Source organism: Carcharhinus amblyrhynchos, chromosome 1 (genome assembly GCF_965287045.1).
Source record: "Carcharhinus amblyrhynchos chromosome 1, sCarAmb.v2.hapA, whole genome shotgun sequence".
Lineage (NCBI taxonomy): Eukaryota > Metazoa > Chordata > Chondrichthyes > Carcharhiniformes > Carcharhinidae > Carcharhinus > Carcharhinus amblyrhynchos.
Window position 1 is genome coordinate 79,738,251 of NC_137324.1, and position 16,139 is coordinate 79,754,389.

General features: G+C 41.7%; 1 protein-coding gene across 1 annotated transcript in view; it reads left to right on the top strand.

Moving 5' to 3' along the window:
• The window catches only part of scfd2 (sec1 family domain containing 2), a 277,202-nt gene that overhangs the window by 116,727 nt on the left and 144,336 nt on the right, over window positions 1-16,139 (top strand). Inside the window, exon 5 of the mRNA XM_080187556.1 lies at window positions 13,745-13,994. Within this exon, the coding sequence (XP_080043682.1) occupies window positions 13,745-13,994 (250 nt within the window). The remainder of the gene's footprint in view (window positions 1-13,744; window positions 13,995-16,139) is intronic.

A 16,139-nucleotide genomic window follows, 5' to 3' on the forward strand; every position in this document is an offset into this window, starting at 1 on the left:
GCCAACCAGAGTAGCACCCATTGATACTAACTCTCTGCTTCCTATTGGACAGCCAATCCTCTATCCACGCTAACACCTTACCCCCAACTCCATGCACCCTAACCTTCTGTAGCAACCTTTTATGAGGCACCTTATCAAACGCCTTTTGGAAATCTAACTATTATTCTGTTGCTCAAGTATAGGCATGTGACCATCATAAATACAAAATTTAATAAGGAAACACTATAGACTCGATTTTTACAGAGCTGTAGAGACCCTACACTTTATCCAAAATTACACCAGACCTCCTGTTTAGTTTTTTTTTAAGAGTAGATGTGATGCTTATAAAAGGTCAATAAGGTCTATGAATCTGTCAAGTTATTTAAACCTTCTGTCTTTTAAATTTTGAAAGCAAACAGCTTGTCTGTGTCTCTGTGTAGAAAAAAAATCAGTGCTTTGCGTTTCAAAGGCTGCTTGTGACATAATCCTTAGGGCTATAATTGCATCATTACTACTGCTTGACTGTTTTCATAATCTGTCAGTATCATAACGGGAGTAGAAGTTGCAAATTCACAGTTTGATTGACATTTCCAAGAGGTCATAGGGATGAGCTGTCTTTGATCCGGGGTTATGAATACAAGTTTTTTTCTATAGGAGATTAAGTATTGATGGAATTTAAATGGATTGGGCTTTTATCAATGAGGTGTTTTTAGTAGAAAAATCTGTAATCGATGTGCAGAACTTTATTTTATCTCAGCATAATTCCTAAGGTTTGCCCTAGGGTGGATACTGTTGAGTTGTTATGAGTGTAAGGACAAAGGGTGCATGGGTTGGCACTAACTTGGCATTGGGATTATAAAGGGCTGTGGGAATGAGTGAAGGAATATAGATTGGCATGGAGCGTATGAGATACCATTGGAGATAAGTGGGGTTCGTGAGTATTGGCTGGAGGTATGAGGGGTACAGGGTCTTTTTTTACTCATTTACAGGATGTAGGTGTCCAGTCAATGGTAGCCCCTGGATGTTGTTGATTGTGGGGATTCAGCAATAGTAATGCCACAAAACTGCAGGACCAGTAACCTGAAGGGGAGAGTCATTGCAGAGAAGGTATCCCAGGGAGTAGGATGAGGAGGAGGGTGTGTGGGGAGAGAGGAAAAAGATTGCAAACCAAGGAGGTCCCAAACCATGGAGTGGGACAGAGAGGTCCCAGAAGACAGTTCTAGTTAAGAGACAAGGACAGAGAGTGGAAACAGTTAAGTAAAATTGAGAGAAAGAAGCAGAGTATTTAGCTCCAAATTAAAGAGAAAGAGCTGAGGGGAGCAGACTTCAAGCCAAGTGGCCTCGAGAGAAACCAAGAAAATCTGAGAAGGCAGCCGAAGATTGGTGACTCCATGCTGCTTGCTGTAAAGGCAAAGATACCCTTATGGAACTTGACACGACCAAAGATCTGGAAGTGTGCTACATCTACATATGGCAAATTGTTTTATTTTTCCAAATTTTTAATTTGTAAAGAGATAGATGGGGTGAAGTAATAGTGAATATTTGAATCATTTCCTTATGTTTTATTTTGAACTTTTCAGCATTTTTGTCAAATGTAATATAATTAATTTTTCTTATTTAATATGTATTTTATTCTTTGTGTTAAAAGTTCATTAGCAAATTCCTGTAATTTGTTCATTAATTTTCCTCCATACAGTCATAGAGCAATACAGCTTGGAAACAGGCCCTTCTGCCCAACCAGTCCATGCCAATCATGGTGCCCTCTCAGCTAGCCCCATTTGCCCACGTTTGCCCCATTTCTCTCTAATCCTTTCCTATCCATTTACTTACCCAAATGCTTTTTAAATATTGCTACTGGACCTGTCTCGACCACTTCTCTGGTACCTCATTCCATAGATGCACCACTCTGTGTGAAGAAATTGCCCCTTTTAAACTTTTACCCTCTCACCTTAAATCTATGCCTTCTAGTTTTCAATTCCCCTACCCAAGGAAAAAGGCGGTGTGTTCATCCTATCTATGTCCCTCATAATTTTGTACAGTGCAATAAGATCATAGAGTCATAGAGGTTTACAGCATGGAAGCAGGCCCTTTGGCCTAACTTGTCAATGCTGCCCCTTTTTTTGACCCCTAAATGAGTCCCAATTGCCCGCATTTGACCCATATCCCTCTATACCCATCTTATCCATGTAACTGTCTAAATGCTTTTTAAAAGACAAAATTGTACCCACCTCTCCCATTACCACTGTACAGAGACCAAAACTGTACACAATACTCCCAGTGTGGCCTCACCAACAACTTACACTTTATACTTACTGACACCCTCTGCTTCTTACCATCGAGCCAATTTTGAATCCAATTTGCTAGTTCTTCCTGAATCCTATGCAACCTAACCTTCCAGACTAGCCTGCAATGTGGGACCTTGTCAAAGGACTTGTTGAAATAACATAAATAACATCTGCTGCCCTACCCTCATTCAATCTCTTGGTTACCTCTTTGAAAAACTCTAAAAGATTCATTGGATATGATTGCCCACGCACAAAGCATGCTGACTATCCCTAATGACCCCTCCACTATTTCAAAAGAAAAATTAGGACCTATCAAGCCAGGTTTCACTCTGGCGATCTGATTTGTCCACTATTAACATAGCTGGGATTGCAAAAATATTGTAATTTCCATAAAATATCCATCACGATGTCACTGACTTTTCCATCCTCTTTAATTTTATATCATTTAATATTATGAAGAGATGTAAAATTGAAAAATTTCATTTAGGAAAATCAAAATATTGTCAGAAATGGAAATTCATCATAGGTATCATTCATGGTTCAGTTGGTAGCATACTTGTGGTCAAGTCAGAAGGTCGCTAGTTCAAGCTCTATCCAAGAAACTTGCATAAAGTGTAGGCTGTCACTCCAGTGCACTGCTGAGGGAGTGCTATGCTAATAGAGGTACCGTCTTTTGGCTAAGATGTTAAACTGACACCCCATAGTCGTCTTCAGATGGATAGGTGTGTGCGCATGTGCATGTCTGTGTGTCCCCCTCTGTACAAGCAACCATTTCATTGCAATGCTATCAACAGTTTCTTCTCAACAGATATGTATTCAATATTTGCAAAAGTCTACTTATTAATTACATCACACAACATGTCAATAATGTTGAGTGTGGCAGTGATTACTGTTGTTGTTCGTCCATCGTCATCGATGAGGACTTTGACACCATTAGTCATTTTGAGGCTGGTTGTGGTGTGTCCGAAGATGACTGATCAGGCCAGCTCGGGCATGGAATGTCCTGGCACATATTGGACAGACTTGTGTAGACACTGTAGTTGTTGTGCTGGTGGCTTTGGACTTGCGCAGCTCGCGCTTAAGTTGTGCTTCAGCAATACACCTTGCTTCGTGAGCTTGATGGCCTTTGTGGATGAGACTGCGCCAGGTAGGGTGCTTTTGTGCCAGCGTTTCTCAGGTGGTCGTGTCAATGTCAAGCGACTTCGGGAGGCCTTGAGTGTGTGTCTTTGAAACATTTCTTCTGCCCTCCATGTGAGCGTCTTCCAACAGAGAGTTCCCCAAAAAGGAGCTGCTTGGGTATGCGTTCGTCTGACATACGGATGACATGACCTGCCCACTGGGTCTGCGCTCTCATCAGCAGTGTGTGGACTGATGGTAGACTTGCTCTAGAGAGAACTTCAGTGTCTGGTACTTTGTCTTGCCATCGGATGCGTAATATTCTGCGAAGACAAGTCATGTGGAAATGATTGAGCTGTCTTGCATGCCTTCGATACACAGTCCATGTTTCACAGGCATACAGGAGGATAGTGAGTACCACAGTGCTGTCGACCTTCAGTTTTGTTGCTGGGCTGATTCCTCAACATTCCCATACAGTGGAGCGCAGTCTACCAAAAGCAGAACTTGCCTTTGCTATTCTGCAGTTAACTATTGCATCAATGGTCACTGCTTGGGAGAGAGTGCTGCCGAGATAAGTGAACTGGCCCACTGCCTGTAGTTTCTGCCCTTTGATTGTGATTATGGGTTCTGTGTATAGTGCATGAGGAGCAGGCTGGTGCATGACTTCGGTCTCTTTTAATGTTGATGGTGAGTCCAAAGTTGTCACAAGCCATGGAAAATTTGTCCGTACTGACTTGCATCTCTGGCTCTGAACCAGTATACAGGGCGCAGTCATCGGCAAAGAGAAAATCTCTCAGAACAGTCTCTTTCAGTTTGGTAATAGCTTGAAGTCTCCTCAGGTTGAAGAGCTTCCCATCCACTCTGTATTTGTGGCTGATTCCAGCAACACTGTCCTGGAAGGCATCATTCAGCATGGCAGTAAACATCATGCTGAAAAGTGTGGGTGTGAGCACACAGCCCTGTTTGACACCACTGGTGACTGGGAATACCTCAGAGGATTCTCCGCCATCCAGTACTCTGGCCATCATGCCATCATGGAACTGGCATACCATCTGAATGAATTTGGCACGGGGGGGGGGGCAGCCAGACTTTGACATGATCCTCCACAGACCTTGTCAGCTTACAGTGTCGAAAGCTTTTGCGAGGTCAACAAAGGTTGTATAGAGCTCACGATTCTGCTCCTGACACTTCTCCTGAAGTTGGCGCACAGCAAAAATCATGTCAGCAGTCCCACAACCTTTGCGAAAGCCACACTATAACTCTGGAAGCAGGCCTAGCTCCAGATGAGTGACCAGACGATTTAGCAGGACTCTTGCGAGGGTTTTTCCTGTGATGGAGAGCAGCGAGATTCCTCGGTGGTTGCCGCATACTTGCCGATTGCCCTTCCTGTTGTAGAGGTGTACGATGAAAGCATCTTTAAGCTCCTGAGGAATGGATCCTTGCTTCCAAAAGGACTGGAACAACTCGGTGAACTTCTCGATAAGTGCAGGACCAGCAGCTTTATGTTTTTCTGCAGATATGGCATCTGCCTCTGGGGCTTTCCCACTGGATAGCTGGCTGACAGCTTTTGTGACTTCGGCCACTACCAATGGGTCATCCATGGCGCTGTTGATATCAACCTAGGGAATCCTTTCTATTGCCTCATCGTTAATAGATGACGTTAATAGATCAGTTGAGGACGGCTTCAAAGTGTTCAACCCATCTCTGCGGAATCTGAGCCCTCTCTGTAATGAGAATTGTACCATCTGTACTCAGGAGGGGGGAAACTCCCGAGAGATTGAGGTCCATAGAGAGTGTTGAGGGCTTCATAGAACCATTTCAAGTCGTTTCTGTCAGCATATCCCTGTATTTCATCTGCCTTGGTGCTCAGCCAGGCACCCTGCATTTTACGCAGTTTATTCTGGACTGTCCTGTGAGCACTGGTAAAAGCATTTTTCTTGGCAGCTGAAGATGGGTCGTTCTGCCAGGCCCAATGAAGATGGTGCTTTTCAACAAGTAGAGCTCATATCTCCTCATCATTCTCATTGAATCAATCATGCTGCTTGTGGGTGGAGGGCCCAAGCGTCTTCAGCACAGATGTATGGATAGCATCCCTGAAGCGTTCCCAGTCGCCCTCAGCACTGCCTGCAAAGTGTAGGTCAGCAAGCTTGATTTCTAAAGTCTTCAGCCAGTCCTGAAGCTACGCTGGGGTTCTTTAGCTTGGCCGCATTAATTCTTTTCATAACCTTGCTTCCTGTGGTTGCCTCTTGGGTCTGATGCGGACCCTCATTTTGGAGACAATGAGCCTGTGATCTGTCCAACAGTCAGCACCACACACGGCCTTGGTTACTCTGACATCCTGCCTGTCTTTTCTCCTGACAGTGACATAGTCGATGAGATGTCAATGTTTAGAGGGGGGGTGCATCCAGGAGGCCTTGTTACGGGTAGGCAGACGGAAGGTTGTGTTGGTGATGGGGAGGTCGTGTGCTGCACAGGTCTTCAGTAAGAATAGGCCATTACTGTTGCTCTCTCCATGCTTCCCAATGACTCCCTGCCAGATTGCAGAGTCACACCCTACTCTTGCATTGAAATCGCCAAGCAAGATCAGCTTGTTGGTACTGCTCACTGCTGATAGTAGGGTGTCTAGTTCTTTGTAGAACTTGTCTTTCATCTCGTCCGGGTTGTCCGGGGCATGGGCACTGATCAGGGTGGCTTGACTTCCGCTCTGTAGCGGAAGCTGTAATGTCATAAGCCGGTCATGCACATCCTTGGGTAGATTATCAATTTTCTGAACAAGGTGACTCCTGACATCAAATCCAACTCCAGCATCATGATGCTTATCACTGGTGCGACTGCTCCAGAAAAAAGTGTATCCACCTCCAGTTTCAGTCAACTGACCTATGTTGGCAAGATGAGTTTCACTCAGGGCTGCAATGTCAATGTTGTACCTTGCAAGCTCTCTGGCAACTAAGGCTGTTCTTCTCTCTGGTCTGTGTGCTGTAGAGTTGTCCAAAAGCATGTGCACGTTCCAAGTGCCCTTGGTGAGCGGTGTCACCTTGTATTGTATTTTGTGTGTTCGATCGCAAGATGGAATCCCTGCTAGTCGCAGTAAACTGGCCAGGGTGTAGTGAGGCAGGCAATGTTTAGGGCACCTTTTCTAGCCCCTTCCTCATTCTACGGAGGTGAGCAGTGCATTCCTGAAGAGGACCGCTGAGTCGCCCAGGTAGACGCCGAGTTTCACTGCTGCTTCGGTCAGCGGAAAACGACCATTAGATCTGAGCCGCCTGCGTGCAGGTCTGTGACTGCAGCTCCCAGTGTATCTCAGTGATTACACAGCTATTTTGGATGTCACCCTTTAACTCTTGCATTGACGTTTGTAAATTGAAGGTTTATGAATTTCCTACACAATCATAATTGTATTTCTAGGCAAGAACAGTACTGATTTACAGAAACAGCTTCAAGCAAACTGATGACTGTTGGTGGTCTGTAGTGTTGCCATTGGGTGGGATCAGGTTGAACTTTTAATCTGCCCGACCCCCATCAGAAAACAATCAGGCAAACTGAGGCCAAAACTCCATGAATTTTGGCTATTGCAGCGTTATGGTTATGATGCCAGAAATTCTGAATTTTAGTCCCATTGTGACAATTTTTTGAAACTGGAATTTAATAAATGTAATTTGTGACCTGGCATCAAAAAAAATGGCCATGAAAGATGCCAGTTGTACCGGCGTAACTGGCTCACTTAATGAGCTTTGAGGAAGTGAATCTTTCAAACCCTCCTGGATCTGGACAATATCTGATTACTGTTTCACATTTTATAGCTGATCCTCAATATCTCCTGAAATGGCCAAGCATGTTGTTTGAATAGAAACAGTCACTAAAAGACAGAAATAAGTGCAGATTTTCCAGCATTGTCTGCATTCTGAGAACGAAAAAAATTGCATCACGACTGCAGGTTCCCCACGTTTTATTGACATGCTTGTTTAATAGCTGTTTTGAATGTAAAGCCACCTTTACTGCCATTATTTAACTGCAGCTAATTAACAGCTCGCATTTTCATCAATTTTATTAGTATATATTTCTTTTTCATAGATTTAAACAAATGAAAAATCTGTTTCTTGTTACACCAACTAGCTGAACAAAAGCTAAATGTAGTTATTAATAATATTCCACTGGGGAGTTTAATTTGCATAGCTGTAGTTCATCATATATTGTGACCAGCATATGACTAGTATATTTAAAATCTCGTGCAAGTTCCTGTCAGACGTAGCTTCACAAGCTAGTAGTATAGCTAGTGAAAGAAAATAACATACTCTCCTTCGCTGTGCAAAACAGCTTTATGTTTTTTATGAGCGTAACTAATGCTTATTTTTAAAACACCAGGTCATGCTAGATAGCTTGTTTCCTCACTTGGCGCCAACTTAGCAAAATGAAGTTTTATAGTGCATTTGAACAGCCTGGAACTGACCTGCTTTTATTATTTTTTATTGAATCCCCTGATGTTAGACAAATGAGACCATTCTAAGACTTCTTCAGCCAACAGGAAGTAGGACTCAGGAACCTTACAATTTCTCTTTACCTGTAGCGTGAGAGAAAAGCTCTGTCCTTGTAGTTCTAAGCAGCTGATTAATTGTAAATCAGTAATGGCATGTTCAAACAGGAACATTTAAATCAATTATTGTTTCCTTGTTAATGATGCATTTACTTTTGTCCAGCCTGGATTCCCACCATCCCAGGATAATATCCTAAGTAACAAATTCTGCATGCCTATCTCATGTTGGCATCTTGTATTCCAGAAAAGCAGGTTTCATAATAAAAGTGACTGTAGAGTTGGCAGTAAATTGGAACTCAATCTCATGCTGCCTTTTTATAGCGCAGGATTTGAATTTAGAAACTGCTGTAGGGTAATACTAGATTTAAAATCCTTTCTCAGGCTCAGCATATTAATAGTCACTATTTTGATGATGCTGAGGGAACATTTGTTCAGACACTGGCAGGTTTAGGCAATTTTTTTTGTTCCTGCGCAATTAGTACATAAATGGAACGTTTTGCTGACTTTCAATTATTTCCATCAAAATCTCTTGCACTAGCTTTCAGACCTTTCCATACTCGTTTAGAGAAAAGGATGATGAGGAAAAATTACATGATAGAAATGTTAAGCACCTTGCTTTGTGTATAATAGGTTGCAACTTAATTTGTTGGAACCATCAGCCTAATCTCATGGCATTTTCAGGAACTGAAAGTAAACCGTAATGAGGCCAAAAAAAGACAAACTCTATTGTATTGTAGGCACAATTCAGTTTCAGTCATGCATGGCAGTAAATTTCTGATTGTTCCTTGACCTGCTAGAAATCCATTCTCGTTAGCATGATGTACATCTCCCTTAATCCTGCTTGAGTTTCAAATATGCAAAATTGCCAAACTCAACTTTTGCATTAGTACTGCAGAAGTTTTTAGGTAATCCCCAAGTAACAATCTAACTGAACCTGTTGTTAATGTGAAAGAATATCTTTCCCCATCCTCTTTTGCATCTTTCATTACCTTCAAATGATAGCATTGGATAATATAAGCACTTTTATTTGTTTACTGTACGTTAGTCTTACGACTATGTTTCCCCCTGATTAGCAATGTCAGTGTTAAAATGAAATTTTAGAATTAAAAAGTAAGAAAATAATTGGGTTGCTTTTAAAAATAATTATTCATGGGATGTGGGTATCATTGGCTGGACCAGCATTTATTTCCCCACCCTAATTGCCCTTGAAAAGGTGGTGGTGAGTTGTTGAAACGCTGTAATCTGTGCAGTGTAGGTACACCTGTTAAGGATGGAGTTCCAGGATTTTGGCCCAGCAACATTGAAGAAACAGTAGGATATTTCCAAGTGGTGGTGTTCCCAGGTATCTGCTAGAGGGGCACCTGCGAGTGATGGTACCCCCATGATTGAATGTTTGTGCATGTGGTGCCAGTCAAGTGGCTCGTTTTGTCTTGGATAGTGTCAAGCTTCTTTAGTTTTGTTGGAGCTGCACTCATCCAGGAAAGCAGAGACTATTCCGTCACAATGACCATGAGCAGAAGCAGGCCATTTGACCCATCAAGTCTGCTCCAATTAGATCATGACTGATCTAATATAATAATCCTCATTCCACTTTTCCACCTTCCTGACTTCTTGCCTTGCTGATAGTGGACAGGCTTTTGGGATTTAGGTGAGTTACTCACCACAAAATTCCTAGCCTTTGATCTGCTCTTTTAGCCACGGTATTTGTATGGCTAGTCCAGTTGTAACCCCCAGGATGTTGATAGTGGAGCATTCAGTGGTGGTAATACCATTGAATGTCAAGGAGTGATGGTTAGTTTCTCTCTTGTTGGAGATGGTCATAGCCTGGCATTTATGTGTGTGAATTATACTTGCCACTTGTCATCACACGCTTGGATATGATCCAGGTTTGCTGTGTTTGGAATTTGATGCAGTATCCAAAGAGTCATGAATGATACTGAGCATTGCGTAGTCATCAGCAAACATCCCGACATCTGACCTCATGATGAAAGAAAGGCCATTGATGAAGCAGTTGAAGATGGTTGGGTCAAAGACCACTACCCTGAGGAACTCCTGCAGTGTTGCCCCATTGCATGAAGTGCATTCAACCATGTTTTCCTGCATCATATACTCCATTGTGGTGGCTTTATCAGATTTAATATTCAATCTTGAAATCCTTTGTCCACTGGGAAGTATCATAACCTTCAGTTCATTTCTGATGTAACTATGATCAGTGAAAACAACACTCTAATTTCCCTTCAAAAATGATGCTCAGAGTGAAACTGGGCTTGAAAGGATCCTAATGCACTGAGAAGGCCAATTCCTTATGTACTGTACAAATAATGACATATTCTGATGATACAGAGCGTGTGAAAGAAATGCCTTTTTTATTTCAATTTATTTAATCTTCGTGTTTTAATGTGAAAATCATAACAGTCCTTAAGAGATTTGTTTGTTTATGGAAATACTTGCTTACCAGGAAAATAAACTATTGAACAAGCATTTTCATTAAAAATATGCCATGCATTTCCTGTCTACAATCATTTCCATGGTTTTGCATCATATTTTTAATGTGAAAATTAGCATTGAGGCTGCCTGTGCCAACAATTGACTTGTAAACATTACTGACATTATGTTACATTACAATGCTAACTTCTGTCTTCCAGTTCAGCATCAAAGTAGTCTCCTGGAATAGATTTGAACGTCCAAATGGATTGGAGAAGAATTTTCCATTTTTGTTCTCTAATTGTGCTTTTTTTATAATTTTCTTTTGCCCCTCCGGCTTCTTCCTGTCATTTACAGCCCGCAGTTCCCAATGTTAGCATTTCCTAGAAGTGCATCAGCCTGCTACTGTTTCACCTGTTCAGTTTGCTTTTCCTGGCGATATGTAGAGATGGAAGCATTGAAAACATTGCAACTCTGCTAGGATCTTTGGCCTGATGTGCCTTTAACCTCATCGTGATCCCCATGAACACACCTTTTTCCAATGTCCAACCTCTACTCTTTCTGCCACACTCCCCTTGGGAATTTCCTACAGAAACCTTTCAACACCACTGAATTTCAAGAGCAGAATTTATTTTTCGTTTAGTATCCAGTGCTCATTATGCTTTACAATGTATAGTAATAACACTGTAAGTAACTCATTGAAAGCCTTGTTTGTAACTGAGGCGTTTTTGTATTTTTTCTTCTTTAGTGGCCCACAAACATGTAACTATATTTGGTGCTTGAAAAGTAAACCACAATCTCCCACACTCAACCTCCCTCTCTCACGCCTGCCCCTCGCTCTCTCACTCCCTCACGCCCGCCCCCCGCTCTGGACAGCTGAAACAACGATCATGAATAATACAGTATTTCACTCAGTATTTAATGTATCTTAGAATGTCAGTTTAATATTTAGTTGGTAATTGTGGTCATCAACAGTTACAGTCCAGTTGCTTGTAAAATGTTCTAACGTTTATTTATTATTCACAAGTAAGGCTTATATTAATATGACAATGAAGTTATTGTGAAACTCCCCTAGTCGCCACACTCAGGCACCTGTTTGGATTAATGCACCTAACTAGCTATTGAAACTAAGAAAGTTGGTTCGCTGGTTAAAAAGAAAAAGGAGGCTTATGTCCGGATGAGACTTGAGGGCTCAGGTAGTGCACTAGAAAGCTTTAGATTGGCTAGGAGGGAGTTAAAGAGTGAGTTAAGAAGGGCTAAAAGAGGACATGAGAAGACTTTGGCTGATAGGATTAAGGAGAATCCTAAGGCATTCTATAGATATGTTAAGAACAAAAGGTTGGTTAGGGCAAGATTGGGGCCAGTTAGAGACAGCAGTGGGAATTTGTGTGTGGAGCCGGAAGAGATTGGAGAGGCATTGAACCAATATTTCTCTTCGGTGTTCACACAGGGGGACATAAGTGTAGCTGTGGAGAACACTGGGTTACAGGGTTGTAAACTGGACAGTATTGCAGTTGATAAGGAGGATGTGCTAGATATTCTTGAGGGTTTGAAAATAGATAAGTCCCCTGGGCCGGACGGGATTTACCCTAGGATTTTCTGGGAGGCAAGAGAGGCGATTGCGGAGCCTGTGGCTCTGATCTTCAGGTCGTCGTTGGTCACAGGTATAGTGCCAGAAGATTGGAGGATAGCAAATGTTGTCCCATTGTTTAAGAAGGGGAACAGGGACTTCCCCGGGAATTATAGACCGGTGAGTCTTACTTCTGTTGTGGGTAAGGTTTTAGAAAAAATTATTAGGGATAGGATTTATAGTTATTTGGAGAGTAATGAATTGATTGGAGATAGTCAGCATGGTTTTGTGGAGGGTAGGTCATGCCTTACTAACCTTATTGAGTTTTTTGAGAAAGTGACCAACGAGGTGGATGGGGGTAAGGCAGTTGACGTGGTACATATGGACTTTAGTAAGGCGTTTGATAAGGTTCACCATGGAAGGCTTCTGCAGAAAATGCAGATGTATGGGATTGAGGGTGATTTAGGTAATTGGATCAGGAATTGGCTGGCGGATAGGAGACAGAGGGTGGTGGTTGATGGTAAGTATTCATCATGGAGTTCAGTTACGAGTGGTGTGCCTCAGGGATCTGTTTTGGGGCCACTGCTGTTTGTAATTTTTATAAATGATCTGGATGAGGGTATAGTTGGGTGGATTAGTAAATTTGCTGATGACACCAAAGTCGGAGGTGTGGTAGATAGTGAGGAAGGGTGTCATAGTTTACAGGGAGACTTGGACAAGTTGCAGAGCTGGGCCGAGAGGTGGCGGATGGAGTTTAATGTGGAAAAGTGTGAGGTAATTCACTTTGGCAGGAATAACAGATGTGTAGAGTGTAGGGCTAACGGTAGGACTCTGAATAGTGTGGATGAACAGAGGGATCTAGGTGTATGTGTACATAGATCCCTGAAAGTTGGGAATCAAGTAGATAGGGTTGTTAGGAAGGCATACGGTGTCTTGGCGTTTATTGGTAGGGGGATTGAATTTAGGAGCCGCAGCGTCATGTTGCAACTGTACAAAACTCTGGTGCGGCCGCACTTGGAGTATTGTGTGCAGTTCTGGTCCCCACATTATAGGAAGGATGTGGAGGCTTTGGAGAGGGTGCAGAGGAGGTTTACCAGGATGTTGCCTGGTATGGAGGGGAGGTCCTATGAGGAGAGATTGAGGGATTTGAGGTTGTTTTCGTTAGAAAGAAGGCGGCTAAGAGGGGACCTTATTGAAACATATAAGATGATTAGAGGTTTAGATAGGGTGGACAGTGATAGCCTTTTTCCTCGGATGGAGAAAGCTAGCACAAGGGGACATAGCTTTAAATTAAGGGGTGGTAGTTATAGGATGGATGTCAGGGGTAGGTTCTTTACCCAGAGAGTGGTGAGGGATTGCAATGCCCTGCCTGCTGCAGTTGTAAATGTGCCTAGTTTGGGGGCGTTTAAGAGATCCGTGGATAGGTTTATGGATGGAAAGGGTTTGGTTTAGGTTAGAGGGTCATTGCTTTTTAACTGGTCGGCACAACATCGTGGGCCGAAGGGCCTGTTCTGCACTGTAATGTTCTATGTTCTGTGTTCTAAACAAACCCAACTCCCTATCTGTAACTTATAGGAAAGCTTGTCCGTTTTACAAAATATCTTCCATTTCATTTTACCTGAAATACGTACTTCACTTTGCTTCACAGCTATTTTCCAAATGTTTATTATTGTTAATTTGGAGTGACATTGGTTTAAATTTTGAGAAGTGTGAAAGGTGTTTGAAGTATTATACATGGGAACTATTTGCAGAAGAAATTTAATTCCAACTTGAAAAATACTTGAATTGAGATACTATATTTTCTACACAAAAATTGAAAATATCTCCATTTGTTTTCAGACTCTTGGAGATTGTGATTTGTCTCGAGTTTTAACCCAATTTCTGCCTATGATCAAGTCCCATGGGAAGAGAGACCACCTTGATTACACCCCTGAAGAAATTCTTGTATTATTGGTTTACATCTACTCTGTGGTTGGAGAGCTCAAATTGGACAGCGTGGTGGATAAAACTGAACGTGAGGTCAAGAAAGCTTTGCTGCAGGCATTATGTGATGAGCCCAACTTTTCTGAACTACTTCAGGAAGTAACAGGTGTGTTTGAACTTCATTGTATGTGGTCTGGACCGATGCTTAACACATTGTACTGAAATCCCACCTCTCACACCCCAATTTGATTGATTATACACTTTGCTTTCCCAAGGGAATCTCAGTGATCCTTATTAAAAATATTTTTATGATGTGAAAATCATTTGGGACTTGGATGGCAGAGGAAGGGAGGTCAAACATTCTTTCATCATAGCTTGAAGTTATCTTTCAAGGTTTAGTAGCATTCTTTCAAGAAGGATACCATGGATGAGGGAAAAGGAATAGAGGTAACTGGGAAGCAGAAAATGAATATATGTGGATGTTTAAGATTGCCACATACTGAATGTGATGACCCAAGGCTTGCAAAACTAAAGAATGTACTTTATGTTTGAATAGCTAAAGTGTTTTAAATTTAGATCACTCCTTTACTTTGTGTAGTACAATCTATGCACATTTATAAACTCTGAAAAGGGATTATGCTCGTTCAGTCTGGAAGGAGTTTCTCTTCTCAGAACTCATCCCTTACCCTTTTGATCACTTCTCCAAACTTTTCGCCCTCTCAAACATCTACTCTCCTGTTTTATTCGTGAAAAATCTGAGTATGGCAATAAAAATAATGGGCAACTTCATAGGGATTACCTCAAAGGCCTTGATGCTCTTTTATCTTTCCAGGGCAGGAGGCACTGCCTGGGTATGTCCCGTGTTTCCCAATTCTTGCGAGATTCTGCGTCCACATCACCATTCTCACTGGCGGCTAACATGGGTGCAAAATTACTCGTTCTACTTCTGTTCTGGAAGTAACTGGAACTTAAAGATTACAGTGTATCTTTATCCACCGTTACAATGAGGTTTTTCAGGTACTTATGTAGAACTATTACCTGACAATTAATCAAACTAGCATTATTTTTATTGCCATACTGAGATTTTTCACGAATAAAACAGGGGGAGTAGATGTTTGAAGAGGGTGAAAAGTTTGGAGAAGCGATCAAAAGGGTAAAGGATGAGTTTTGGGATGAGAAACTCCTTCCAGACTGAAGGAGCATAATTGCTGCAAGTTTTCAAATCTTTCAAAAAACAAATGTCAAAGACCTTTTTGTTCTAAAAGAGAATTTTAAGACCTATTACTAACAGATATAAAGGAGAAATATATTCTGCCGAAATTGCCCTATTACCCTCAGTGTCATCATAGAGGTTTTCTGTATATGTTTATTCATATGTGTCAGTTACCTTGTAGAACAGCTGCTTTGAAGAATGTCTTTATTACAGTCCTCCTTGTAGTGACGTGAAGAATAAACACAATGAATTGTGTGAGTGGTACTCCGCATTCAGGACATCACTGATATTGCAAAGTTTAAAGTTTATTTATTAGTGTCACAAGTAGGTTTACATTAACAATATTGTATGAAAATCCTCTGGTCGCCATACTAGGGTGCCTAGCTAATGCCCCTAACCAGCACATCCTTCAGACTATGGAAGAAAACCGGAGCACCCGGAGGAAACCCATAGACGGGGAGAATGTGTAGACTCTGCACAGACAGTGACCTAAGCCAGATATCGAACCTGAGTCCCTGGAGTAGTAAGGCAACAGTGCCAGCCCACTAACATGAGTAGGACATCTGCTCAATATGTTTGCTCAAGTGTGCCTTTAATCATTTATTTAAAAATGTGAAACCTCGTGGAATTGCTGACACCAATAGGTAATCGGAGATCCCTTCCAAAATAGCATCTACTAAAAATTAAAAGTAACACTGATCCTTTTTAAAATTCTGAAAATGCTGCAGTCTCTGAGATATAGATTAATGTTAGCAGTATTATTCATAATTTTAAGTATGGTATAGGTAATTTCAACCACTGTTAAGTTACAAATCAACAGTACAACAGAACATGACTTACATTTTACTGTGCTTGTGTCTTTTCATTGTGGGAATAAACTGACAATCCTGTCAGGTTTCCTTTTAACAGCAGGTTTCTTTCCTTCCTAAAGCTACTTTTTCACAAAAAACAACTCTATTAGAACAAAGATTTCCTCATCAGATAACAACCTTTTGTCTACTTGTTACCAAATGGGAACCTTTCAGTATTAGCTACATGTTGTTTCACATCCTGGTGTTACTGTACCAACCCTCAAGGCCCATTCTTTGTTGAAGATAG